At 38.2% G+C, this 26,344-nt stretch overlaps 1 protein-coding gene across 5 annotated transcripts in view; it reads right to left on the minus strand.

Moving 5' to 3' along the window:
• Positions 1 to 675: 675 nt before the first annotated feature.
• The window catches only part of znf385a (zinc finger protein 385A), a 67,373-nt gene continuing 41,704 nt past the window's right edge, over positions 676 to 26,344 (minus strand). For 4 of the 5 annotated variants that reach the window (XM_011477078.4, XM_004070698.5, XM_020704641.3 and 1 more), the window contains exons 3-8: positions 22,271 to 22,381; positions 17,621 to 17,795; positions 10,621 to 10,980; positions 6,192 to 6,376; positions 5,042 to 5,134; positions 676 to 3,936 (exon numbers count right to left, since the gene is read on the minus strand). In XM_011477078.4, the coding sequence (XP_011475380.1) occupies positions 3,685 to 3,936; positions 5,042 to 5,134; positions 6,192 to 6,376; positions 10,621 to 10,980; positions 17,621 to 17,795; positions 22,271 to 22,381 (1,176 nt within the window). In that variant the 3' untranslated portion in view covers positions 676 to 3,684. Of the gene's footprint in view, positions 3,937 to 5,041; positions 5,135 to 6,191; positions 6,377 to 10,620; positions 10,981 to 17,620; positions 17,796 to 22,270; positions 22,382 to 25,447; positions 25,702 to 26,344 lie in introns of those variants that run through there. The other variant, XM_011477079.4, reaches the window with a different exon arrangement.

Below are 26,344 nucleotides of genomic sequence, written 5' to 3' on the forward strand. Positions count from 1 at the left end.
ATGGGATGTGTTGTCAAAGAAGAAAAACTGTAAAAGGGAAAAAAACAACCAAAAAACCAAAACAAAGAAAAATAGTTTGTCTCTGTTGTCTGTACACTGCTACTCTGTGGATTAAAATAAAGCATCCAGTTCAGTGCACATGCAGCTTGCACATGGTTGGTGTTGTCCTGCATTACATAAGGACAAAAATAAACTTGATTATTAACCTCGGGCTCAATCTGCCAATCAGACATGTTCAGTGAACATTAATGATACACAGGCAGCCATTATTCTGGCATAAACGAAACCATGCAATTGCTCTCTACTACACCTATGACTAAAGGATTCTACGTGGGAGCTCATCACAATAATGAACAGCGGATGTTGATGCATAAATGCTAAAATGTTAGTGAAAAGCGAGTATAGTGATGGTTTATGTAACAGTACAAATTTTATATATAGACAACCTCAACCATATATTCTATTAATGTATTTTTGCAACATCACAAACAGCCAAACTTGATTTTTTTGTTTTTTTTTGTTTTTAGCAGAATCAGGCCCCGTCAATTTGAATTATAACAGCTTTGAGCTTTCATGTGCAAATCCGGCATGCACCCAAAGAATTCTCCCTAGTGATAGAATCCACTTGGCTACACTGGTTCACAAAACAACCGAGACAAAAATGAAACAACCTGCTTTAACATTGAATATTTTATTGACATTTACTTTTACCATCATGGTTTCTCTTGAGACCCATAGATTTTTTTTCACTTAAATTACATTTATAATGTTGTACTCACATACACATTTCAGTTTCTTATTGCAAAAAACGATAGTAGCCAGAATGATTCAGGTATTGCTACAGTTCGCCATACAAACTTGTCATCCCTTAGATAATGAAGTTCAAAAATAACTTTATTGGCAAAATGAAATTACACCAAAGCCTCTTCATCTCTCTGAGACTGAGGGCAGAATAAGGCTAAGGCTAGGAGCCTAAACACAGCTAACATGATGTACCTGCTCATAAAACAGGAGTCTAACATTTAATTCCCAAATGTGCATAATGAGAATGACTCATTGGCATTTACCACGTGATGAACATGTCAACGACAATATGAACGTATTTCTGGTGCTGACTGACCCACCTTGATTGGACCACAATGCAGTACTATGAAAGAGCCGTTGATAGCTGATTAGCCTCTCTAAAGCCAACAGATTTCTGATTTTTGATTTAGTGTTAGGCCACTTTATTGAATCAGGCTGCCTCTTCTCTTCAGGAGAAGGAGAGAGAGCAGCACAAACCAGAATACATACAGTTTACACACCAACAGAAAGTCAAGCACAAATCTTGGAATATTGTCTCACTCACAAAATGAATTTAAAGAGGACTCTCTGCAACAAAGAAAGAGCACAATGGTGGAAGCGGGCGACAGAGCCAACTTCTTCTTTTAGCAATGGCGTTAGTAATGTTCCACTGGGTTTTCACTTGGAGACACTTTTCACACAAAGAAAAAAACAAAACAAACAAACAAATGCAAACAAAATTGATCCTGTTGAACAGGTCATCTGCCTCAGATCCCTTGATGCATGTTTTTTGTACCCTGTTCCCCAAGCAGAGATTCCCATTGTTAAAAGGCCCTTTAATATGAAGGGTCGGTCCCTGTGTCGAGCTAGCCCTCCATCTGCTGCTTCACCCCCCCACCCTCAACCCTCTGGAGGACTTGAACTCCCCATGGAAGAACGGAAAAGTCTGTCTGCTGGCATGCTCCAGGTTTACACATGACTCCAGACAACATGTCACAACATGTCACAATGATAACAAGTCACTCTGATAAAAATTGCTCATTGCATTGCAATATTCAAACAAAGGTAAGACATAAGAGCTCATTGCTTCTCAATGAAAGGGCACAGTGTACACCTTTTCAGGAAGGGGTTGTTATGTCAAGCTGTCAGTCAAGATAGTTTCTGTGGCTCTCCAATGTTTAACAATCTGTCTGGATTACTTACAGAGCACATAACAATCATTCCACCCCCCCCCCCCACCCCCCACTTTTTAATTATTTTCATGGATGACAATAATATTTGCTACCTACAAAAATATTCATGTATTTATTATTTTTGCTAATTTTATGTGTGATATAAACACAGACCAACAGTCCAAACCAATAAAAACAAAGTGCTTACCATTCTTTGTAAAGCTAAAACAAATCATGGTGCATTTCATGGCTTTCAGTTGTAAGACAGGAAGTAATAAGAGATGCTCTGAGCTTGGCGTCTCGGCTCCCACTCGGGGTGGCTTCCCCTTGGCTTCTGGCTCGGTTGTCGCTCCAGCTCAAGATCATTTTTCTTAGAATCTATTTGGCTTTCATCTCCCTTGATACAATTTGTTTTCTTTCACTGTTATGTTCTGCCAGTTGCCACATTTGCCTTTCTATAATTGACTTAAATGACCTTTGGATGCCAGTTAGGTGAGGAGTAGGAGGGCTGCACAAGAATGGGAGGGGTCAACACAGTGATGCAAAATCCTGTTCCTGCAGAGCCTTATTAGGAAGATGTATGGAAAAGAAGATCCATCGGAACACAGGGTCACATCTAAGTCATACCTGCACATCTACAGAGTGAATGAGCCTGAAAATGAAGACCAAGACGAGGTGAGGATGTCAACTCTGTTTGACATTGCAAAGAGATTACCCATGCCCTCTATATTGCCGTGCTTGGTTGCACTTTAATAGAGAATTTGTTCACTGAAAAAGGAATAAATCTAAACATTAAAACCAGTTTATAAATACAGAAGCATAGAGTGTAACCAGTAACTGATTTCTGCTGCTTCTTCATCCCCTTTTGAATTAGCTGAGCCCAGACTGACTGTTATGGAGGTTGGCAGATACGCCCTCCAGCAGGCTTTTGTTGGTACAGTCTATTTTAAATAGCAGACTAGCTCAGGACTGCATGCTGCCTGTGGTCAATCCATCCACTGACCCATGCCAGTCATTCTCTCACCTCACCTCTCCGGAAATGATAAAGGACTGTAACCCCCCCCAGTCGTTGTTCTGCTCTCATAACCATCCTGTCAGACATGAGTACCACCTGCTCGTCAGCCAAAGTCATGCTGCATTTCGCAATGTAGTCTCACAAATGGAAGAGCAGCTGACCTCTGGAGCAGGACATGTACAGTACCGTGGAGGCTGCCTCAGCTGCATGTGGCGCATACAAATACCGATGAAAGCTGCTACCCTACTGACAAAACATCACTGTCTTGATTTTTGATGTGCATAGGACGAGAACACGCTGATGTCGTGGTGACAGAGGAAAGCAGCCTGGCCCGGATTAGCAATGTTGCTGCACTATGCGTGGTTTGAAGTTTCAAGAAAGGTCTGTCGTATTTCTTCGGAACACAGTTCAAGGGTACACCCAAGGAAGTGAGAAAAGCAAAAGGGAGTTCAATGCATAAGTATTTTATCTCTCCATTTGTTCCACCTGCAGATCCTAAAATTGTTTTTGAAAAATACAGAGTGAATGGAGAGTTTCAGGTAAAGGGAAAAAGGGGTGTAACACTCCTTTCATTGCTGCTTTCCCTCGTTTTGAAAATGATAGTATTTTTTATTGTTTTCCACCTGTCAGTTGCTGTTTGTTGATCATTTTGTAGCTTCACAGTGTGCTTTTGGAGTGGATGTTCCTGACTGGCTAAAATCCCACGGTGAGGTTTCAGTAGGGAGAAAAGAGGATCGGCCCATGGGTGGTGCGGATCGGCCCGGGGGCCGGTCTCAGGATAGCGTGGCTCAGATGGTGGCCTTGTAAGAGGTGATGAGGGTGCGGATGGTGCCCAGGAGCAGCTGCACGCATAGCCAGCTGATTTGAGGATGCTGCAGCAGCCATTGCGGCTGCAACAGCCAAAGGGTTGGGCAACAGCCCTGCACCCAAAGCTTTGGTGAGATCCTTGGAGAAGTTCAAAGAAGACTAAAATAAATCACAAAAACAAGACAGAGAGGAAGTTGAAATAGAATACTAGCTCCAGGTAAAGTCAAAAAAAGGGTTGAAGTTCATTTCAGTTAAGTTTTCAACTATAACATTTACAACAGGTTAGCAGTAGTTCAGTGGTCTCAAGTGCTACTTTTTGTTTTAAAATTAACTTTTACACTCTTACCATTTTCTTTACAGACATCACACAATAGTGTTCTATCTAGTGTCCAACCAGCTTGTCCTCCCTCTACCTATCATCAGGCTCCCATACGTCAAACTTTAGGCCTATGTCCTTCATGTCCTTCGTGTTTTCCACCTAACCTGCCACTGTGGCTTCTCACTGGAAAAACACATCTGATCCAGAGAATCAGCTGCAGGTACAGCTGGGTTTCTGAAAAACCAGCAGGATGCAGAATCTCGAGGACTGGACTCAGACACCCCAATTCTAGCTTTTACCTGCTTCTCCAACAATCTACACACAGTGTAGGACCTGATGTAAAACTCTACAAAAGTAGTTTAGTTCCTCCAGTGTTTCAAGATTTCATTGATAAATGTTAAATGGTGCATACTATCTTGATTTGATTTGATTTATTTCAAGCATTGTAGTCAAAGCAATAAAGAATTTACACGTATTTACCAACTCATTACAGTAATGTTGAAAACAAAACAAAAAAGTCACTTAAATCACATTTGCTTAATAAAATACAGTGAGCATTAACTAAAGTCAAGTAGAGGTTGATTTATTGCTCGAAAAGGAGTGGGAAGAAGCGAATTTATCTAATCCCCTACTGAGTTAAGTCATTTTATAGTTTTACAGTTTTTGTAATCCGGTTCTGATCCGATAGATTCTTTTCAAGTAGCAAAATCCAGTGCCTAGTAATGATTGGTTATCTTTAGAAAACATTCATTCATGATTTCAGTAAACAGTAATGGTAACATCGGTACCAACACACTTCACACTTCACAGTTCACACTTCTTAGAAGTGTTTTACTGTCACAGCCTAATTTACCTTTTGCAGACACAAGTGTGAAGCATTGTACTTGATTTAGTAAAATTATGTCTTAAAATTGATTAAAAAAAAGAGAAACATAGAAAGGTTACCGTCAGATCAGCTCCCCTGTGCTTCTTGTGTCGGCTGAGGAGGGGGTTAGGCTTTCCCGCCATACCATCCCGATGCCGTCGACTTGATATGTGCTGCAAACAAAGAACACCTCAATTCATATACCGTATTTTCCGGACTAGAAGTCGCTCCAGAGTAAAAGTCGCACCAGCCCAAAAATGCATTATAAAGTAGAAAAAAACACAAATAAGTCGCACTGGACTGTAAGTCGCATTTTGACTGGAAATTTATTTGACAAAATCTGAGACCAAGAACTAATAACTTTCACAACCTCATATGAAACAATGATAGCAGACTGTTTATCTCATAATTTCACAGTAATTCTTTCTCATACTTATTTATTTATTCTTTTCATGAAGCATCTTTGGCAAACTAATACTCTGTTTTCATCCTGTATTTGTAGAAACAGTTGTCATTTTTATTGCATTTCTTAATCTATGAAATCATTGGAAAATAGAATATTCTGTTTTTAGCCTTCAAGATCCTATTGTAAAAAAAGGTTTGCTGATTCTCTGAGTCACTTAACATACTCTTAACACTTAACATACCTCATACATCAAATTGACCCAGTAACATCATCTCTGTTCCTCACAGATGAACATAACAGGACGGTTAACAATGAATTTATTTCAATTTATTTCTAATATAAGTCGCTGCGGAGTATAAGTCGCACCCCTTGCCAAACTATGAAAAAAAGGGCGACTTATAGTCCGGAAAATACGGTTTCTCATGTGTTTCATAGAAAAAGCTATTAATGAAAAGTCTGTAGGCACAAAGTCACAGCCATCTTTTTCTACTTAATTCATTTAATCGGAATAAAATTCAGTGGATAGTTTAACGCAATTTACAAATCCTACAGTATCCATGATACATTGGGAACTCCACTAGTTGAGGGATTTGTCCATGAGAGCAGAAGAGATCTGCTTTTGGAGCAACCAGCAGATAAGAGATTTTATCTGTCTCTGTAGATCATTGAGTACAAAATTATAAACATAAAAACTGTATATGTGAAAAAACTAACCAAGAAGTGTCTGGATGTTACTACGCTGATATTACAGGATCTGTGCGATTTGAACTTTTAATTTCACAGTACGTTCATCATCAGTCTGTGAAATGTCTTTGATCTCCTACCTGTTTGAGTTGTAGTTCAGAATTCACCCGAACATTGCAGATTTCACAGTGGAAGGTTCTTTCCTGAGTGTTGGGGTCCACTGGCCCCCCTCCCTGCTCTCCATTAGGCTTGGGGCCTAGGCGAGGGTATGCCTTAATGGGGCCCAGCCCACTCCGTGCCTCCAAGATAGTTTTGTGTTTAGTACCTGCAGAGAATTATTTCATGTAAAGGAAAATAAAAATAAATAAATAAAAATCAGTAACATTATAATAACCACAATGATAAAACAAAATTAAAGCTAATACAGAGCCTGAAAAGGCAGATTGGAGAACTTGTGTTTTTCCATCAACCTGAAATTAGACAGCATCTTGTTGCAACAAAGATTTCTGCTTTAGAATTAATTTTATTTTTTATAGGTCAACAAAAAAAATCACTGACTGAATTATCTGATAAGGAGAAGCAAAATCAGGACAGAAACAAGAGGTTGCTAATGAAATTGTAAGGTAAAATCTTCACCACTAGAGGGCAGTAATCAAGCAGCAAACAGCTTCAGAATGTTTGTTGCTTTACTATTTTCACCATAGAATGCTGGATTCTGCATTCTTTTTTAATTAATATCAAATATTTTGGGGAAAAAATAATATTTTTTTAGCTCTTTTAATTCACATGTTTGACATTTGGTCCAAGGATATTGTTGTAAGAACACACTGCTTATGCTCTGACAAAAAACAACAAAAAATAAAAAAATACATTAAATAGCTTAATTTTACTAATTCGGGTTTTTTCTCAAAGGGGTCACCCTTTTACACCCTAAAGTAAAATATCATCAATGTTTACAATCACACATCATTAAGTGCTTTTGTAAAAAACAAATATTGTACAAACTGTGAAAGGTTATCAGACCCTGTTTAATGTAATGAAAGACTTTGATCAAATCAGGTAATTGGCTTCTTGAACACAAAGACCAATTTTAATAACAGAAATGTTTATTTGTGAATTTGTATTTTTTAGTTATTTAAATACACAGACTAAGCAGCTATATTTTACAAAAAATACATTAATTAAAAAATAAAAATAGATATTGGCAGTCATATATTTCTTATTTGTTTATTTATTTAATCCATAATATAAGGTCAGTATCTTTACTCATCCAGATTATATCTAAAATAGTCACTAAAGTGACCTCTGTATGTAATCTGTAATCTATTATTAGCACTGAGTTTGATGTATCCTTAAAAACTCTTAATAAAGATGTGGTGATAAAAGGTAAAAAAAAACATTATGTGGCATGAAAAAAATAAAACACATTTGATTTGTGTGTACCAACAAAAAGTATTGCAGCTTACTTTAGGAAGTTGAACAAATGTTGGTATAACATCTTTTCGGCTTCCTTCCTTTGTTAAAGGGCAGTCTGTTCTTTACCTGTACACTGCTTACGCCTTGATATCTGCATGACATATGCTTTCACTTTTAATCCTTGCAAACATCTACAGTTTTGAAGTGAAAGTATGGACGAATATGATTATTTCCAGATTTTAGTACTCACAGCTGCTCTAACTTTTCTTTTGGGCTTGATCTTTCAAACTAAGCAGCTGATAGTATACTCTGAGCAGAGATCTCAACCCTGGCAGTTTTACAGCTTTTAAACGAACACACAAACCCAGAGTAAAAAAGGTCAAACAGGCAAATGTCATTGATTTGCCATTAAAAGAAATAACGTGGATTTAATTAGAGCAGACACAAAAGTAAATAACATACGGCACTCAGGGATGTCTGTCCTTCTCCCAATATGGAGATAGTTACTGCAAGGATATTGATTGGACTTCTTAGGAAGTTATTGTTGGTGCTGTCATGTCTGGCCAAGGAAGCTGGATCTCAGTGCTCAAGGCTGCCAGGAATCAGCAACGGTGCATAATTACAGTTCATAGTTTTTATTGTGGTAATTTAAATTTGTTTGCATTCTAATCTTATTGTTTGAATTACCAAACACAAAAAAAACAAAAAGGAAATATCAGGGAAATCCATGAGAGATAAAGCAACCCTCTCTATATTCTGTTTTTTTTATATTTTAAAGTATTAGAACATCCTTTATTTCCTTTCAGCTTTACCAACAGGTAAAAAGATACAAATACCAACGCAAGACATCATTGGTTTGACACAAGTTTGAGGCTTGATGGCCTTATCAGTCCGACTTTAGCTGCTGTACATTTCTCTGCAATATCCTGACAGTGCATTTCAACGAGACTGGGGTCAGGATTTGGACAACAATATTACATCATCTTAGCAAAACTGCTGGAAACTTTTTTTGGTCAGGAAGCTTTGAATGGAAAATGTCCAGCTTTTGAAAATAACTTCACCTAGATAAGATCAATAAACTACATACACATTTACAATAAAATAGTCAACTCTGCAACAGCTGATGGAGTCATCTGCTGAGCAGAAGACAATAAATAGTCAGAAATTTGGATTTAGGAAAGTCTTTTATCAAACGAGCACCTTTGAACTACAGACTCGCTGGTTTTGTGATGGGAAACAGGTGCTAGACTGGAGCCTGGGATGCTAAATGCAGAGCAGAACACCACTAAGGTCAGAAAACCACTCAATCAGTTTCAATCCCATTTAGATTCAGTAAAAATCTACTCTAATCAAACATAAGGTTGTTCATCTGTTTTTAAAAAAAGGCCAGGATTTAATTATCTTTTTCATTTAAGGACACATAAGGGCTAAATGTCTCATTATAATAGGATGGGAAATATTTTTTTCCTTTACATTAATTTTAATTTCCATGTCTACAACAGAAGTAAAACACATACCTGTTTTAATGTTTAGAGAAGAAAATACAATTGTCTTTTATGAGTGCGCTAACCGCTTGTGTGCATGAGTTAGCAGAGTGAGACCCTTTCAAACCTTTTGAAACCATAGGAGAACAGTACTCTAGATTACAGAGGCCAGGAATGTCAGTGTCAAACAGGTCATTTATCTGTTTATCAGTGTTCCTTTAAGTGCCCAATTCTATTAGCTTAACCTGAGACACTGACAAAGTCATTTATTTATCAAAGACCGCAAATAGATGAAATTCAGAGACCCTCCTTGTAAAAATCTAAGGTAGTAAAAAAGAAATCCCAACTAATTTCACAAAAAAGTTTTAATTCGGCTATGAATGTAAAAAAAAAAAAAAAGCAGAAACATGTTTCAGTTTTTCTACCCTTTATTGGTGTAGTGGTTGTAGTTATGGGCTAAAATAAAATCTAGAACAGTTTACATATACCATGCTTGTTTGCACTGCCAATTTAAATAACATTTGCAGTCAGACGTACATGTGCTCTGAGACTGTTAAAAGAACAAAATTCTGGTAAAAAGTTCATGAATATGCAGGGGAGAGACTATACTTTTTTTCCGAACTTTCTTTCATATTTGTTTTAGTCCTGATAGACACTGCTTGATTGATGTAATATTTTGAATTGAAAGCTAAATTTATCAGGTGTAAATCAGCTGCATTTTTCAGGTGGTACATGGGATTATCTTTGAGAAAAGAAATGTCTAAAGCCATCAAAGTTTATGTGAAAGCTTTTTTTGTGTTGAGTGAATTTATTTCTGTGTTGTGACTCATCTCAAGGAAACTTAATCTGCGGATCTGTGGCAAAAATGTCTTCAAGTCACATTTGATAAGTTGTAAAAGTGTTCCCTGTGGGCTTTTAACTATGATTATGCCATTTTTTTAGACCAAAAGAAGAAACCTGTCATATTCTAGGACATAGTTTCTGCAGAGCGGCAGTAGTTTGTCAGAAATTCACCGGGACAGTTGCCGTGAAGTAAGCCTGCCCCCACTCCCCGTCACCCAGTTTATATGCTCTCCTGCTGTCTCATAGCCCCTCACACCCCAGCCTATTCTTAGTGTTGCAATAAAAATGGCGACTAATATCAGAACTATCCAGCCGTACAGTTTTGAGCCAGATACCAGCTCAGATGAGGAAAATGAAGAGGGACATGGGTCAAAATGGAGCGAGGACCATGTGGCCCGCCGACTATACCGACGTCACAGCTACAAGCTTTCTCGAATGACTTTTTCTTTGTCTGCTCCTGATTCATAGTAATTTGAATAAAGAAAAACTCAGAAATGGTATTTTAATCTTAATTTTCTATATAGCCTCAATTATGAGAAAAATGTCACAAGAGCATTTTGAAAAAACGTGATTTTCTTTGGAGTGTGTCTTTAATGTGATGTAATGATCATGAATATTCTGCCTTGGTTTTTCTTTGCCAAACTCGCATTCATGTAGAGTTTCCAACATAAACAGTGCAATTGAGCTACTGTACTGAAGTTGCATCTGAAAATATAAGGACTTTTCAGTAACTCATTACTACTTAATCCACAACTAATTATTTAATTGTTATTTTCAGGAAAACAATTCTAGATTGCAGGTTTTCAGAAACTCTGAGCTCACCTACCTTTATTGTGGGCTTCAAGCTGTGACAAGGAGTTGACAGCCACTTTGCACAGCGAGCAGTACAGCAGCTTCTTGGCTTTGTCGTCCTCTGTTTCTGGGTTAGACGGGCTGCTGGAGGTCGGGGTGCCAGCAGCGGCTGCAACCACAGGTCCAGATCCTGGCTGATCAGAACTAGTGCTGCTGCTGCCACAGTTTGGGGAGGAGGAGGACGGAGGGTTCAGGGGTGGAGTGGGCGCCGGAAGGAGAGAACACACTGATGGCACAGGGGAGTCCATGGGTGGAGTGGGTGAGGCTGGTAATGAAGAAAGGGCTCCTGAAGTCAGTAGGGACCCATTTATGTGTGATAAAGACTGTACTTCGTCTACACAAAGAGAGATGAAAGAAAAAGGAAGAGAAAAAGAAAACGAGCAGCATGAAAAAAGGAACACAATCTCCCCTATGAAACAAGTCACAAAATTATAAAATGATAAAAAAAAAAAAAAAGTGGTGACACTGGATTTCAATTTAAAGCAGTAAACTGACCAATTACGTTTTTCTGTATTAAAACAGGTCTGAGTTATATGTAAACGTTCAACATTTAAGGAGCAAACCTCTATTTGGCGAAGTTTGAAGGGTAAAAGGTCACAGAAAAGAAGTTTGCAAACTGATGAGTTATAATAATTTCAAGGAGAATTTTTTACAAAACTATTGGCAGTCATTTACATTTTTGGTAGTAGAAAACATTTATTTGGGGATTTTATACGTCTGCATCCAATTATTTCCAACAAAACTGATAAAAAAAGGAAAATATACTTTCCTAAAACATTGTAAGTAGTTTATTTCTGCATCCAGTAAAAGGAAAACTATGACAGAAAAGCCTCCTGAGGATGGAAGACCAGAAAAGCATAATTAATTAAAGCCAGCATTAACCACTACCTTTCCTTTTCCCTGCTGTATGTTATGTTTGACAAACGAGAGGTTAAAAATAAAGTGGTCTGAGGAGGGAAAACACAGCCTTTAAGTGGTGGCATGTGCCAAATGCGTTTTGAGATTTGTTTTATTAAAGGGCTGTCTTGGTATGGAGATATTTCCAGAAGAATTAGCAGCGTGCTTTGACTCCCACCCACACACCTGCTGTTTTTGGCCTGTGGAGAAAAACGCTGACATTGGCTTTACCACAATTTAATGTTGACCATTCAAAAAAAATGATTAAAGTTTTTTTTACTCAGTTCTCCTTCGTCATTGCCTTAAAGTGTAAACACCAGCTTTCATCTCACAGCTTGTTCGTGTCCATCTTTGTGGCATTTTTTTTTTTTTTTTGTTCAGCCGCTTACTTGTGCAAAGCCTTTTGTATTTCATTAAATAGTGCTGGCTGAAAACAGACTCCCTAAATTTGGGTGGGGTATTTCGAAGTGTCTCGTCCATAAACAGTCACAAGACTGCCTTCCTCCAAACTCCACAGGATGTAGCGCCAAGGGCAGGCAGTGGAAAAGTCTCACAGGATTATGGTATTAAATGGATACCATGCAGTATTCTGGGAAGAAAACAAATATTGACTTTTAACTGCTTCAATTCCTTGTATGGATTCCTAAATGCATTGTCATTGTGTAACCTGAGCGCTGCTGTCTTTTGTTTGTTTTCAAATTGGTTGTTTTATATGTTATGAGACAATGTCTGTATTTTGTTTGTGATAACTCAACTAATTACAACTAACTCAGAGTTTGATCTGATGAACCATCTTTTCTCACATTTGCTCTATTTTTTTTAATCAAATTTAGGACAGACTGATTAAAAACAATATTATCTGTTAGTTAAAAGCATGTTGATTTAAATGGTAAGAAGACATGTTAACATATATATTAACCCAATTATGCCTGTATTTATTTCCAATTATATACAAAAATATCTTTTAATGTTTTTTTAAGTTCAAGGTGACACTAAATTAAGTTGAGTCCTGGACATATTAATTTGTTGCAATTTAGCAACATATGATATAAAGGGTTGAACAAAAATATTAAATGTATATGTAAATCTTTATGTTGAATGAAAGAAAATAAATAAATATATATATATATATATATATATATATATATATTTCTTATAAATCTAAATGTAACTTCTAAATATAAATTAAAACCTTTAGATATACACCTGTATAATGAATCTAAGTGTATGATGAACTGTTATTCTAAATCTAAAGTTAGATACATTTGTTTAAATGTTGATCTGTAACTTAAATGTTTTATGTTAAGTCTAAATGTTAAAATCAAATCGAGCTGGTAAATCAGATTATTTTCAGAAATGTATTTAATGTTATAATTCTAAAAGTGAATGTTTGATGTTAATATAATTGTGTACTCTAAATTGAAATTTTCAATTCAGTGTCAAAGATAAATAATAAACATAAAATAATATTTCATTTGCATATGAAGTATAAATACGACATGTAAAGTTTAAAAGGGATTATAAGTGTAATTAATTAATAGAAATAGTACTTTTCAATGTTTCAACATTGGGACATAAACATATTTAAATATATTGATTTAAGTCAACTCTCTTACGTTTAACATTTTTCACTTTTATTTGCAGTAATTTCAGATTTAACTGTGATCAAAAATGTGGCAAATGTGAGAATAGTTGGGTAAATCTGATGAAACTGTGAGCTAATATTAACTCGCTGAACTTTTACATTTGGCGTCCTTTATTTTTGGACTGCTTTCTCCTTCACATCATCTGTGCTGAAGATGCCATTGTGCGTGCTTTCCATTCCACTGCTTTCCAAAGTGAAAATTCCTTTTCTCAGCATTTTGGAAGTTTCCACTGCAGATCTAGTGGCTGTTAGGAGCATTTGTCAAACAGATGTTGGGATAAAAACCAAAAGAATATTTTTTTTTCTGATACCATGCAGCATAAAGGAGTTCATTAGATCAAAGAGCTGTTTCACGTTACATGCACCATGACTTTTTGACTCATAATATGACAGTTTTCAGGAGGCTGAGAAACTGCAGAACTTGTTCTCCCAACAGCAAATAGCCAGAATAATACACATGGCAGTTCTTTTCACTCTTGCACTGTAAACAAGACTCCCCATCATGCAAAAAATGTGATTTAGCTTACAATTACATATGACATATACCAAAGAATTTGGTCATGAATCATTTCAGGACCAATATCAGGGAAATCCATGAGAGATCGGAGATATCATGCTGACATTTCATGCCTTCAGATTCTGTAAACGTAGGTACTCTCCCACATGACCGTTCTGTAAGTCCTATGAATCATTGAAAAAGGAGCTAGCTGGCTGCTTTGGCTGCTAGCTGACCTCATAGTCAAACAGAAGAAGGTATTATTCATTGAGAAAGGTCAGCAGGAGAAAACTCAATCCAGATGCTTTACATTGTGGCCTGGTGTGTATATACTTCCTTCATCCACTTCAGCAAATTAAAGCTACATCCTGTGAAGTCTACTTTCCAAGGTAAAACATGTTCAGCACAACAAGAACTACCGAAGTTTTCTGCAAGAGAAGGCATCCTTTACTATTCCTTATTATTCCCTAAAAGTTCTTAAATGTAATTTTAAAATTCATGCATATATAACTAAATCCAACACAGAACATGCAGGGGTTTGCTGTAATAATGTATGCTGCATAAAAGTAAATAGATTACATGACCTTCTGTTGAAGGAAAAATGCTAAGAGGCTAATCAGGGATATGATTACACGGCAGATGATAGTTTGACGATGAGATCCTTTCTATGTGTGTGTGGGTATAAAGCAGAATGTCTCTGTCTGCCGTTCGTCTGTCCACTATGCCCAATTTTAATGATTAAAGATCCACGAAACCCAATGCTGTTCTTACATTTATAATGTATTTGGCTGCTATTCTCATCCCGGCCTGTGCTCTAACCCTGACGTGCACAGTCATGCAGATAATGTTTTGTCAGGCATCATTGTCTCATGGAGAATTCTAAAATAATTCATGGCAGAAATAATGATTTAGCAAATACCCAGAGAATGTTAAGACCACCCATAAATACAGCAAAAAAAGGAGCACCAGCTCTGTGTAATCTGATCCAATGCTTGGTCCACAGCCATGCAACTCAAGCTCTCACATGAAAGTCATCTGTTTAATTGACCTTGGGTGTGTGCTTGCCCATGAGTGTTTGTGTGGACTACACAGTGCTATTATATCTGCATGGTTTTAACAGGGCCCTTCATTAGAGTGGGAGTGTCAGGCAACATAGGGATAGAGAACAAGGGAATGAGGGAGGGTGGAACAGTTTCTCTCCAATATAACAGCTGTCCAACTGACTAACCGCAGGCCTAGCCAAACCCTCATCACACCACCTTCTCTTTCGGGGCAACAGTAACCACTAACTGTTTGAGGGCTGTAAAATTCCTGAATACCACAGAGCTGACAGACAGCAAGCCATAGCCTTTTACTTTATCAGCCTTTAGCTTGGTCTCAATATGTCACATTTATGCTTATCACTTCTGACTACATTTATTATCCTAATGAGAAGTGATAGACCATAAAATATCAAGGTCACTATAACAATGACACTCTGCAAAATATCTGAATATCTCAGAAGTCTTGTTGCATAAAATCAGAAATCACCAAAACCACCTACAGGAATTATCAGCTGCTGGTGTTTACTTTGTGTGGGAAACTTACTTCTTCTAGTGTATTTTGAGTGGGCTAAACCACACTGTTTGTATAGTGAATTATTCATGTAACCCAATGTGTCTTTGTCACATTCATGGTAAACACCCCAGAGAAGTACGCCTTAGGCGGTAAAGTCCAAACCTCATAGTATCTGTCCCCCAGACTATTCTTTCCCCAGACGAGAAAACACACAGCTGTGTGCTCTCAGTGATCTGATTCCCTACAGTGGAGCTGAAGATCATACTGAGAACATGCGCACGAGCACACACAAACGGGTGTGCACACAAGCAACCATGCAGCAAAATCAGGAGGAGGAAAGGTTCCAGGGTCACGAGAAAGAGGCCTGGATGGAAAAAGGCATTCTTTCACATGTTTCTACTTTCAGATCTTTTTCATGGCAGGCTTGTTTTGGGCTCCTGATGTTCTTGGAGTTTGTGTCAGGAAGATACACAAACATAGACTGATTAAAGTCCCACTCCAATCATCTTTTGATCTATTTTAAAAGCGTTCCCAGTGGGCTTTTAATCATGATTATGCTGTTTTTAGCCAAAATTTTAAAAAAGCAACTGCTGTTTTCTTGGACATAGTTTCTGCAGAGCGGCACATGTACATTAGAAATTTGCCTTTAAGTTTTAAGCCCACTCCTACTTCCCGTCATCCATCTGTTTACAGGCTCTCCCACTAGCTTACAGCCCCTCACAATACCAACCAAGTGGATGCATCAGAATAGAGCGGAGCAGGGAGCTCGTGGCTTACCGCCTGCAGTACCTATGTCACTTTTACAGGCTTTTTCCGATGGGCCTTTTCGGTCTGCTCCTGATTCACACTGATTTGAATAAAGAAATACGCAGAAATGCAATTTTAAGCTGAATTTTGTTTATAAATATTTTATATCATGAAAAATGCTACAAGGACCTGTTAAATACACTAAAAACATAATTTTCATTGGAGTGGGGCTTTAAGGACTGGGCTTCAAAATAGGGAAAGTAGAAATACATTTCTAGAGAGAAAACCAGAGAAATGCTGCCTTTAATACATGTTGTTTGCTTTTTGGCGTCTTATCGATATGATGTAAATGTCAGGCGTTCAGCCAGCCACAAAAGCCTTTGTAAATGTCACCTTAACATGGCTGATCCATTTATTCTCTGGTGTTTGATGTAAAAACAGTAACAGTAACAGTAAGTGGATAGAATTGTTCTACGAAGAGAGAGGACAAAAGATGCACCCAAACTGAAAATAATGGACTCCAGTACAAGCGTCTGACGAGTTCATTCAGCTTATTTGACGGAAGACAACAAGGCTACAGCTGAAGAGTCTGAAGCTTGAAATTTTTTAGATTCTTTCTGACCAATTAGCTCACTCTAAAAGAAAATCAGTTCAGCTGTTGTCTACATCTTTTCCAAATCTGGCTTCCAGTCAGGTTTATCAGACTGTTCCTCACTGGTGTCATCTTTATTTTGTCTAGTCTAAATACTCATTAACACCATGGGGAGACTTGTTGTTTGTTCTGGCTCTCTGGCAAATTACATGGTATCAAGAAGCAGGCCAGTTTAAAAAACACACATTCACACACAGACACACAAAGGTTCTTTTTTACCCACAACCTGTCTAACTAGTCAGACACTCAGGCTGTTTTCCATTTGACTGTTGTATGGAACCCTTCATGTCCCACTCCGATCATCTGAAGATCTATTTAAAAGCGTTCACAGTGGTCTTTTAATTATAAGTATGTTGTTTGTAGCCAGAATAAAAAAAAAAGAAAAAGAATTTTGTCTGTTGGCGCAGAGCAACGTCGCTCCAACTTCCCATTATCCATCTGTTTACTCTCCCACTGGCCCCTCATGTGCCCAGCCGAACATTAGCAGAGCGAAAAGAAAAAAAAGGCAAGGAATATTGGAGGTATCCAGCCATACAGTTCTGAGCCAGATTCCAGTTCGGAAGAGGAAGACAAAACGTCAGGTCGGAATGGAGCAGAGCAGGGAGCTTGTGGCCTGCCGACTAGTTTTTACATAACAACTACAAGCTTTTTCCAATGGTATTTTTTTTATCTGCTCCTGATTCACAACAATTTAAACGCAGAAATATTAGATTCTCTACAAAAACAAATGGCATTTCTTGTTGCTACAGACCACACAGAGAGCATTTTTCCCACAGCTCCTGGCTCACAGCCTGTAATCCAGCTGCTGTGATTACAGGCTTTTATTAACCCGGAGTGGCTTTCATTTTTTTTCAACTAAACTGTAAACTTCCTGTGAGAAATGAGACTTTTGTTTCTACAACTCAACTCAAACAAACACTTTCATATTTATATATATACATATATATATTGTCTCCACCTCCTGCAGTGATTTCACTTACCCCCTTTGCTGGGTTCACTGTCTGTAGCACTTCCAGGGGCTCCAGGGGGAGATGGGGATGAAGTGGGGGGTAGACTGTGAAGCTTGTCCCTCTCTTGCGGACGGCTCTTGGAGGTCTCGATGCCTTTCACTCTCCTGGCATGGCGGTTTCCTTTGTAGTGGGCCTCTGCCTGGCTCTGGGAAGGAAAGAACAAGAACAGTTATGCCAGAAAACAAATACAGTCATGCCGATCATGCAAGGTTGTTTATTCTACCGTTTTATTCTATGCTAAGATCCATTGAAAAAATGTTGTTTAAGAGGATGAAAATCACTGCTTTGGAAACTTAATCAACGTTTTTTTTGTATTGTCACAACAATCAATCTTCATGATTGCTTACAAGTTCTTTACATGCTCTCAGATTTTGGAATCCTTCTCCATTTAACTATTTCCATCTGTTTGTTAAAAAAGAACATCTCTTTGCCAACACTCTGATCTTTGATTTCCTCTACACATTCTTATTAGAATTCATGTCTGGATGCAGGCAAAAGGACACCCAAGAACATAACCATAAGTTAACTTTAATGTGGTGATAAGTAAACAGAAAACAACTTAGATTTAATGTTTGAGGTTACTTTGTTAGAATGTTCCATAGTAAAGATGCATATTTTTTTAATGTCTATATTTAATGGTTTTCTCCAAAAACCTCTTTTATTGTTTGCATGCGTCTTCACTGCTAGAGGAAATCAGACAAGCCTATTAGCCAATATTCAAAGAATGTTGATGCTCCACCAAACAATTTCTGCTCTTTAAAAAAATCTAGAAAACCCCAACAGCACTCAACTTTCATGATAAAAGTGTTTCTGATAGACGTGCTAACAGGATTTGAACTCAGAGTCATTATGATACCCCATGTGCTTGAAGACCCAATTCTCTTTTCCAGACTTAAGGCTTTTTTTTTCCCTAAAAGATGTTCTGTGACAACAGTACACATTAATTTGGAGCTAGTTGATGCATGGTAATGCAATCATTTTCAGATAAGAAAATGTATGTTTTTGATTTTGTTTGGTCAAATTGTGAAAAAAAAGGTAAAAGTCAGTAGAACAGTCTATGCACCAGGATGAAAACATTAAGACTGGAGGTTCTGCTTTCCAGCAAATAAAGAGATGCAGAGATGTATGCTGGTGAAGCTAATCTCTTGATGACAGACAAACTGCTTCATGATGTGTTTGTTCAGAGTCATCTGTCAAGAGACCACTATGACATTGGTGGGATCTGCTGTGTCTTTGCACAGAGGTATGTGAGTCAGAAGCAGCACTAAATGAGTTGCAGGGCCCTCGTACTAAGCTGTCCTCTGAAGTCCAGCTTTCACAGAGGGTGGCAGTAAACAAACACACTTTAGTTAATGTGCCCTTCGATAACAAAAGACAGCTTCCATGCAGGCGCAGACTCTTTCTGTCTGCACCAAACTTGACTCATGCACAGGAGTGCCATGATCTGTGTTGCTGTTTAGCTTTCTAAGTCATGATTAGTTGCAACAATTTTATAAGCTGATGGATAGAAACTGTTTAGGACTGAGGGAAATGTGCTTTCTGTCTATTTTGACCAGCCACACACAGTCCACAACACCACAAAACAAAAAAACACACTGCAGTAACATTGAGTACTGAAGGTCTGGACAGTTTGACTGACACCTGGAACATCACACTGATCAAGAGCTCACATGTGAAGATCATGTAGCTTAGCAGAGCAGGCAGGGGGTGATGAGTAATGTTACTGTGCTCAGTTGTTCGTGCTTTCCTCATGTTGGTATCTGTGAATGCATGTGTAATGGCCTGGGCTGTCACGGAGAACTTAAAGCACAGCCTGCAGCCTGTCAGAGAATCCCACTTTGCTAAATCACGCTGATAATTTTTCTCCATCAAAGCAGCTTTACAGAACTGTCTTCTGCAAAGCCTGCAGACCAAGTTTAGGGGAGCTGCAGGGAACAGAGTTTCAGGACTTCTGAGAGAATTTCCCAGCTGAATGGGGGAAAACAGAGAGACAGTAATGCGTGACATGGCAGCCGCGGAATCTCTTCACATTACCTTCACTGCTGAAGGGAATCAAGTGCCAAACGGGTTGTTTTGTGAGGTTGGATGGAAGGATGAGGAAGAAACACACTATGTGCCCACTCAGGAAACTTAAAAAAACTGTTTCGAAAAGCTGCACGGGGAACGGGGTTTATGTAAAAAAGAGCAAATTTATCAGAGAGCCCAGAACATGACTGTGTTGCAATGTCTAAAAGACTGCAGATGGAAAAACTCATTCATCACCCTCAAGGGAATCTTTTAGCACTCAAACAAAGTGTGAAAATGGATCTTCAGCTGAGACAAAGTGAAAGAAAAGGGGAACAATCGAGAAGCAAACTCAAAGAAAAGGAAAGAAGAGAAGAGAGCGGGAGAAAGAACAATACGATATGCATCAGCCTGCTCTGCTGCAGCGGCTGTGACGTCGTTCAATGCAGCTTCACCGAGCCCCTGATGCCACTGATGCAGTACGCCAAGGTTATTCTGCATAAAACAGCTGTAGCACGTTGCACAACCGCACAGCAGGGGAAAAAGAGGGCACAAATCCCCCCTCTCATCATCTCCTGTCCTCCCCCTCCAAGTCCCTTTCCACCAATTTCCCAGGATTCACTGGGGCCCATCAGAGGAAGACACTAATCCATGCCCTTGATGAATGCATCTTACAAAAGCTAGTGGCAGGCAAATTTAGGCATTTTCATGATGTAAATAATGCAGTAAGAGAGAGAGGCAGACAGATAGCAGAATGACGAAGATGGTGCTAAGGAAGATACAGACTGAGGAAAAGGACAGACACAGCTGGAAGGACAAAGCTACAGCACTAAAGGGCAAAGCTAGATGGTAAAGACAAAACGTAGATTTTCAGCAAGTGTGTCAACGCACAAACAACAACAAAACAACCTGGTAAAGGACAAAGTCTAAACATGTCCCAGAAACAGCATATGCACCTCAAAGTTCTTTGGAGTGAAGATTTCATCCATTAAACATTTGTGATAAAGAAACCAAGGTTCTTTTTTATTTAAATCAATGTTTATACTGATTTAACTTTGAATAGTTTTTTTGTGTTTGTCATTTTGCTTTCATTTCCTCAACATAATTAACCACATTAAATCGCATTTCTTTTTCCCTGCAGCCTCTTAGTAACAAAGCACACAAAGTAAATACAATTGCTTGACCCCATAAAGTGTTGAAGAAGATTATATTGGTGGAACAGAACAGATCTGATCTCTCCCTCTTTCCATAACACAGCATGATCTGAAAAAGTTTGAGTTATTATTTTCAAACCGTCTTTCTTTAATTCAAAAGGAATCAGTTTAAGAATGATGAAACTGAAATTTAACAGATATTTCTTTTTAAAGTTGCTGCCATTGGCTGAGGACATTGAAAGTCTCCACCACACTCCAATCCACCCATTTGCCCCAGAGGGTGTGGATTTAAAAAAAATCATAATTATAGGTTTGCTTCATGAGATCCAGAAACAGTAGCACAATATAAAGTCTGCTTGAGATAAAGATGAGTAGAATTTGACTTTATTATCAGGAAACTGTGCTGAAATAATGAGGTGTTGATAAGAAGTGACACAGCAAGGCTGGGCATCCAATTAAATACCTTCAAACTTTGATTTAAATTACTGTGCTCCTTTAACGTAAATTCTTTTTGGAAAGAAGTAATATATGTGTGACTTATTTGTATACTTTGGACTTAAAATGAATTACTTTTCAACATTTTCCAACACTTTGATCATTTGTACTTGCAAGACGAATAAACTAAAGAAGTTGGTACTTTATTTCTAGCAGTGGGGCTCAAAGTATTTTATATATAAACATTTCTGTTTAACCGTTTCCTGCAGCCTGTAAAGATACAACCCAGAGAACTCTCCAAAGAGAAGATTACAGCCCTGCAGCTCCCTGGCCCCACAGAAACCATGATTGTAGCTCTGAAGACTATATATAGCACCGATCCACTCCTTAATGTTGTGTAATGTAGATAAATGCATGCCCCGGCTTTGAATTCTGGACCTAAGAGAATCACAGCCAAATTATACACTGCACACATGACATTTAGAGCTGATGTTGCCATGTGTCCATCCTGTCTGTCTTTGGAACAAAGAGAAGAGGGGTTTTGAAATGGCTCCAAATTTAATACTTTTGAGCCATTTTTGTTTTTGTGTGTGACTCCTCAGTTATGAATACTTGAACTTTTTTTTTCTGGATGACATAAACCTTTTACACAAAGAAATCCAAGTGGAGGAACAGATGATTTTTTTAATAACAAACTAAAAAACCCCAACAGAGACTCTTAAAATGATTATTTCCTCGAGATGTGTTTCTCTAAAGATGTTCATGTTTACCATCTAACTGAAAGTTATCGCAGCTGACCCAGCTGCACTTTGAGCTGCCTTGATACAAATTCCAGTGGAGTCTAAGAAAAAAAAAAATCCAGAGGAAACAAAGAGGAAAACATGCACCACATTCTCTGCTTGTCATTCTGCCTTAGGGTAAACACAGAGGAACACACTTCCTTCTAGTAGATTTATATCCATTGAAACAACGTCAAGCAAATGGGAGTAATTCTGCGTATGATTGTTTTTGATTCATGTTCCTGTACCTCAGAGTTGAAGCGGATCTGGCAGACGTTGCAAGAGATGACGGGTCGTTTGGTCTTTACCAGAGGAACTCCAAAGGTGTGGTTGATGACAGCTTTCTGCACAGGGTCCATCTGACAGATGAAGATACAAAAATAACAGGGAAAAGATAAGTGAGCTGTACATCTCATAAAGTTTGGACTCTTAAATTCACATCCTTCCCGGAGTCTGACATGAATGTTTACAGTATTTTCCCAAGCTTCGCTGAATGTGTAGGTTTGTGTAAAGCTGAAGTGTTGACACTCTAACCAAAAGTTATGACTGTGATCTTGGACAAGCTGCAGCTTCCCGCTGTCCTTGTGGGTATTGTTTGAGGCTGGATGTCAATCATTCGTCTGGTGTTAAGCACCTTGTATAAATTTAACTAACTCACTTAGCAGCACATCGTACATGTCATTGTATAATCCCTTCATAAATCTAGCCTAGACACAAAAGACCCAGTGTGGTTTGAAGTAAAATGGCTCCTTTCCAATTGTTTATCTGTGTTTGAAGCTAAATTTATCCAGGAATCGTGGTAAGTTTACCTTAGAATTAATTTGGACTCAATGGATGATGAAGATTTCCATTGGAGACAATTCGTCTTTGCAGTCGAAGCAAGCAACACTTATAAAAATGAATGTCTAGGAGTGCAGGAGCAATAAAAAAGGGAACAATAAACTTCTGGCTGGCAGGACTGATACGCTTTGATGCATGGTGTTTTAGCTAAAGAGGTCATGAGAGAATGAATGCTCAGTACAGTTCTTCAACAGTCTTTGAAAAACAAAAGTTTAGTTCATTACTGCCTTCTGTGAGGCTGACTGCCAAGCTTTCCTTATCTCACAGAGTGCCACCCAACAGCCACAGTCCCATCAAAGATATAAATGACCCCATTACATGAGGAGTGACAGAAAGAAAAAACAGAACCGAAAATAGAAAAATATTTTAATTAAAGAAAACAAATAATGAGGGAGGTTGATGCATTCTCGGAGGCAGAACAACAAAAACTCCCATCGGATAAAAACAACGAGTTGGTAAGTTTGAATGGCTTCACGCTAGGCTTTAAATAGGCTTTTTAACAAGACTTTAAAAAAACATGGGAGGAGAATTGATTAGTCTATGATTTACTTGGAGTTATTAAGTTGGACATGTAGCATCCTCAGTTTGTCATCACACAGCTTTTCCCTGTTCATCTGTTACAGCTGACATTTTGTGCTTACTTAAGCTTCAAAGAAAATAAATTGTGACATAGAGGCAGCAATGTGCCCCATTTTCCCCCACATTAATATTTTCATGAAGAATTCATTTGACTTTTAACTGCATGATTTAAAGGGCTTAGACTCAATAATTTGTTACACATGATCAAAAGCCCTTTTTGAACTTTGCAATATTGTCATTAATTGTTATACTCCTGTTTATGATCTTTTATTTTTATTTGATCAGTTCAAAATAAACAAATGCATTGAAAAAAATAGAAAGGAAGTCTCAATGCAAAGGCAAAAGCACTGATTTAGGAAAAGGGTTTATTTAGCTTGCATGACTATATCTATTTGATTTTATAAAACTAGAATTGGGACTTCAGTTTTGTATTTGAAACTTCTGTTTTGTACCTGTAGCTTACATTTTGTATTTGTAAGTTATGTTTTGTAACTTGCACACATTTTGAAAATACAAATTCCAAGTTTCATGTTCCAGGCTACAGGTACAAAACAAACCCATGCATCCCAAATATGGTAAAAAAAAAATTATGACGGTTTTGTTTTGTATTTTTAAAATGTGTGTAAGTTACAAAACATCACCTCTTGAGATCCAAGCTCTTGTTTAATATGCCTTTTTTATTTCAGTCACAGGTCTTTATCAGATGATTACAGTCGTAATAAAACCCACAATGTGATTTCCTCGTATGTGGACGCCAGGTCTCAACAGGATAACTTACAAAACATAAGCTAGTGGTACAAAACGAAAGTTACAAGTACGAAAAAAGTCCTAATTCCTAAGCTAAAAATAATTTTTGCATTATTCTGAAGTACTGTAACGTACCTAGACTGATAGACACAGTGGATAAAGATTAACTGGAAAAGATATAGAAAAAAAAGGATGAAAAATGGGAAATAAATAGAGGAAAATAAGACTGACTGGACATCCTCACATTGCTCATTCTTATCTTATTTTGGCTCTTTTCCCAAAGTTTCACAACTCATTGTTTTCTCTTCCTTGCAAACAGACAAAGCTACTTTATTGCTTCTTTTGGCAAATTGATAAATAACAAAATTAAAGATTTCTTGCCCTGGTAAATACTACATCACCAGAAAACAAACAAGAAAATATTTGTTTGTGTCACTTTTAAGTCACAGCAAAACTTCCAGCAGGTTTTGTCAAGTGTTCCTTCAGATCAAAGCTCCCAGAGTCAGAATGCGAACCTCTGCTTTCTTGCTCAAGTTTAATTTGAAACTGAACAGGCCTGGTGTAGAGTGAATGTCAGGCATGAATCATGGGGTTTCTCTCCGGCCAGTCGGCCCAGTGTGCTGGGCGTGAGTCAGCTCTGGTTCATCCACTTGTCAAAAACCCAGCTGCCAACAAGCTTTTTGGAAAGCAGCTCACGTAACCTCTTTCTCTAATGCGCTCCAAAAACATGTTCTCATGAAACCGGAGTGGAGCTCTGTGACTGCACAGGGATTTTCCAAAACTCACACTTCAGCTTAAGTCGGTAATTGTGCTTTTTGCTTTGTCTTGTTTTCACAAGAAATGTGTGGTGATACACCAAAACCTTAAAAAGAGAGCTAGCCTGACCTGGTGGGCAAAATATTTAAATGGAAATGTGCCACATCTGAGGAAAACCACAGACTCCGTCGTCAGGAAGTGATCATGTCAACAGCCTCACACGGTCAATAGATGCATATATTAAAACCTCTCACTTTAGTCTTTGTCCTCTGGATAGTTTCATCAGTGCTCTTTTCCATGTTTGATCAACCTCCTCCTGACACAATAAGAGTGCACTGCTCTGCACTCTCAGTAGAATCCTTCTGGCAGACTAAGTAATATATGCCAATTCAAAGCAGCCTTTGAAGTACAACTCCTGGAGTACTTTTGAGTTATTCCCGGATTAGGATGGGTGACCACAAAAAAAGGAAAAGAGGGGAGAAACTCTGTGTTGTGGTACTCACCCTTGTCTCCTCTGTGTCAGCAGAAGCTTGAAGCTGCATTGATCCTCCTGAGAGTGTCTGGGTCTCAGCCTGATTGAAGGTGAGGGTATGTGGTGCACCTTCCTCACCCATTGAGTCCACCAGTTTGTCAGTGTTAAATGCAAAAAATAAAGCTCATGCAATATGTCTCATTGCCAAGTAAGATATAGTTTTCTTGTTTTCTTGTTCAAAACAAGAACAAAATCTCTCCCTCTCTTTATAGAGTGCAGGACCTAACAAGTGCCTGTCCCTTCTGTTCAGTCTCCTCCTCTCCCCTCCTTTACTTCTTTTCCTCTTCCTGCCTCTCGCTTCCCTTTATTCCCTTCTCTCCCACTTTTCTCCTCCCCTTCTCTCTATACTCTCTTCCTTTCTCCTCATGTACACTGACTAAATCTACCAAGGTGCTTTTTTAATCTAAATGTTCTCCACTTTCTAAAATAAACCAGATCTGTTAGGAGTCAAATCTTTCATTCTCTCCTAATTATAAGGAAAATAAAGTTTGTTCACACAGCCTCTGCTGTGCTAAAGCCACGTTTTTAAGTTGAACAAGAAAAGCTGCAAAGCAGTTCGTATTTGTGGCTCCAAGCATCCTTCCAATACAAGACAGTTGGTGTTTTTGTTTGTTTTATGTCAGCATCTGATAAAAGATTTTAATTCCAGAAATGAGTATTTTCACTTCTCTTCAATGCAAACGTCCACATTCCAAGCATTTATCACAAACCAAAAAACGATCTTGTTGTTTCACAAGAACAGTGAAATGACCTTCACGCTACTGCATGGTCCAAGACAAATGACCATTACAGACATGATGTCAACCCATTCACGAACTCCTCAGAGGAATTTCTTTAGGAAGAGTACAGTAAGTGCTCATGTTTGTGA

This window comes from Oryzias latipes, chromosome 7 (genome assembly GCF_053564925.1).
Source record: "Oryzias latipes strain Hd-rR chromosome 7, Olatipes_Hd-rR_3.1".
Taxonomy (NCBI): domain Eukaryota; kingdom Metazoa; phylum Chordata; class Actinopteri; order Beloniformes; family Adrianichthyidae; genus Oryzias; species Oryzias latipes.